At 43.3% G+C, this 2,500-nt stretch overlaps 1 protein-coding gene across 1 annotated transcript in view; it reads left to right on the top strand.

Annotated features, from left to right (window-relative positions):
* Positions 1-2,500, top strand: part of fras1 (Fraser extracellular matrix complex subunit 1) — a 121,459-nt gene that overhangs the window by 58,924 nt on the left and 60,035 nt on the right. The window contains exons 20-21 of the mRNA XM_062024313.1: positions 24-198; positions 1,182-1,314. Of these exons, the coding sequence (XP_061880297.1) occupies positions 24-198; positions 1,182-1,314 (308 nt within the window). The remainder of the gene's footprint in view (positions 1-23; positions 199-1,181; positions 1,315-2,500) is intronic.

Here is a 2,500-nt window from a genome sequence, read left to right as displayed (position 1 = left end):
TCAGCATCTTGTCCTCTCCACAGTTACGTCACCACGTTAGAGACGGGCGACCAGCCGGTCACGGACGTCTTCCACTTTGTGGTGTACGACTCTGACAACCATCGCCTTGACAACCAGATGCTCACCATCACCATCACACCTGTGCACACACCTGTGCACGCACGAGTGCCCGTGGTCAGCGTGGGCGGAGCCATAAAGGTCCTCCTTTGTTTAACCTCTATGAGTAGTCAGTGTGCAGCTGCATGAATGTACTATCCACGCACAAACATCTGCCAACACAATCTGTCTCGTCTACAGTCAAGCATGGAGTGTGCACGAGTGCTGCCATTGCTACAGAGCTGTGGTTCACTTTTGGGACAGATGAAATCCAACCTGTCGTGATCTTCTATTGTCAATAAGCACAAAACCACCAACTTTTTGGAGACAACCGTGACTTGCCAACATATTAGCAGTAGCGTCACAAGGCTGCACGAGTGCTGCCAATGCTAGAGAGCTGTGGTTCACTTTTGGGACAGATGAAATCCAACCTGTCGTGATCTTCTATTGTCAATAACCACAAAACCACCAACTTTTTGGAGACAACCGTGACTTGCCAACATATTAGCAGTAGCGTCACAAGGCTGCACGAGTGCTGCCAATGCTAGAGAGCTGTGGTTCACTTTTGGGACAGATGAAATCCAACCTGTCGTGATCTTCATTATCAATAAGCACAAAACCACCAACTTGTTGTAGACAACCATTACTTGCCAAAACATTAGCGCTAACGTCACGAGGCTGCACGAGTGCTGCCATTGCGACAGAGCTATGGTTCACTTTTGGGACAGATGAAATCCAACCTGTCGTGATCTTCGTTATCAATAACCACAAAACCACCAATAACTTAAAACCACCACCTTTTTGGAGACAACCGTGATTTGCCAAAATATTAGCGGTAGCGCCACAAGTTCGTACGAGTGCTACCATTGCTAGAGAGCTGTGGTTCACATTTGGGACAGATGAAATCCAACCTGTCGTGATCTTCGATTGTCAATAAGCACAAAATCACCAAATTCTCGGAGACAACCGTGACTTGCCAACATATTAGTGGTAGCGTCACCAGGCTGCACGAGTGCTGCTAGTTAGTTGTAATTGGAGGTATTTAGCTCTTGATGGCTAATGTGGTGTAGTTCTTTGGTGGGCAGGTGCAAGAAGGAGGTCGCGTGCAGCTATCCACCAATCACATCAGCGTATCGGAGCAGGACACGCCCAGGAAGAACCTGCAGGTGTGGTTGCTCCGCCCACCCAAGTACGGCTTCATTGAAAACACCAAACCAGGTGAGAGTTGTTGTCACATACCAGCACTCATGTAGCAAACTACTTTGTTATCGTCTACAACCATCCTTCTTCTGTTTGTTATCGTCTACAACCATCCTTCTTCTGTTTGTTATCGTCTACAACCATCCTTCTTCTGTTTGTTATCGTCTACAACCATCCTTCTTCTGTTTGTTATCGTCTACAACCATCCTTCTTCTGTTTGTTATCATCTACAACCATCCTTCTTCTGTTTGTTATCATCTACAACCATCCTTCTTCTGTTTGTTATCGTCTACAACCATCCTTCTTCTGTTTGTTATCGTCTACAACCATCCTTCTTCTGTTTGTTATCGTCTACAACCATCCTTCTTCTGTTTGTTATCATCTACAACCATCCTTCTTCTGTTTGTTATCATCTACAACCATCCTTCTTCTGTTTGTTATCATCTACAACCATCCTTCTTCTGTTTGTTATCATCTACAACCATCCTTCTTCTGTTTGTTATCAACTACAACCATCCTTCTTCTGTTTGTTATCGTCTACAACCATCCTTCTTCTGTTTGTTATCGTCTACAACCATCCTTCTTCTGTTTGTTATCGTCTACAACCATCCTTCTTCTGTTTGTTATCATCTACAACCATCCTTCTTCTGTTTGTTATCGTCTACAACCATCCTTCTTCTGTTTGTTATCATCTACAACCATCCTTCTTCTTTGTTATCGTCTACAACCATCCTTCTTCTGTTTGTTATCGTCTACAACCATCCTTCTTCTGTTTGTTATCATCTACAACCATCCTTCTTCTGTTTGTTATCGTCTACAACCATCCTTCTTCTGTTTGTTATCATCTACAACCATCCTTCTTCTGTTTATCGTCTACAACCATCCCTCTTCTGTTTGTTATCGTCTACAACCATCCTTCTTCTGTTTGTTATCATCTACAACCATCCTTCTTCTGTTTGTTATCGTCTACAACCATCCTTCTTCTGTTTGTTATCATCTACAACCATCCTTCTTCTGTTTGTTATCGTCTACAACCATCCTTCTTCTGTTTGTTATCATCTACAACCATCCTTCTTCTGTTTGTTATCATCTACAACCATCCTTCTTCTGTTTGTTATCGTCTACAACCATCCTTCTTCTGTTTGTTATCGTCTACAACCATCCTTCTTCTGTTTATCGTCTACAACCATCCTTCTTCTGTTTG

Source organism: Entelurus aequoreus, linkage group LG17 (assembly GCF_033978785.1).
Source record: "Entelurus aequoreus isolate RoL-2023_Sb linkage group LG17, RoL_Eaeq_v1.1, whole genome shotgun sequence".
Taxonomy (NCBI): domain Eukaryota; kingdom Metazoa; phylum Chordata; class Actinopteri; order Syngnathiformes; family Syngnathidae; genus Entelurus; species Entelurus aequoreus.
The sequence above is the reverse complement of the archived record's forward strand: the minus strand, read 5'-3'. Positions and strand labels throughout refer to the sequence as shown.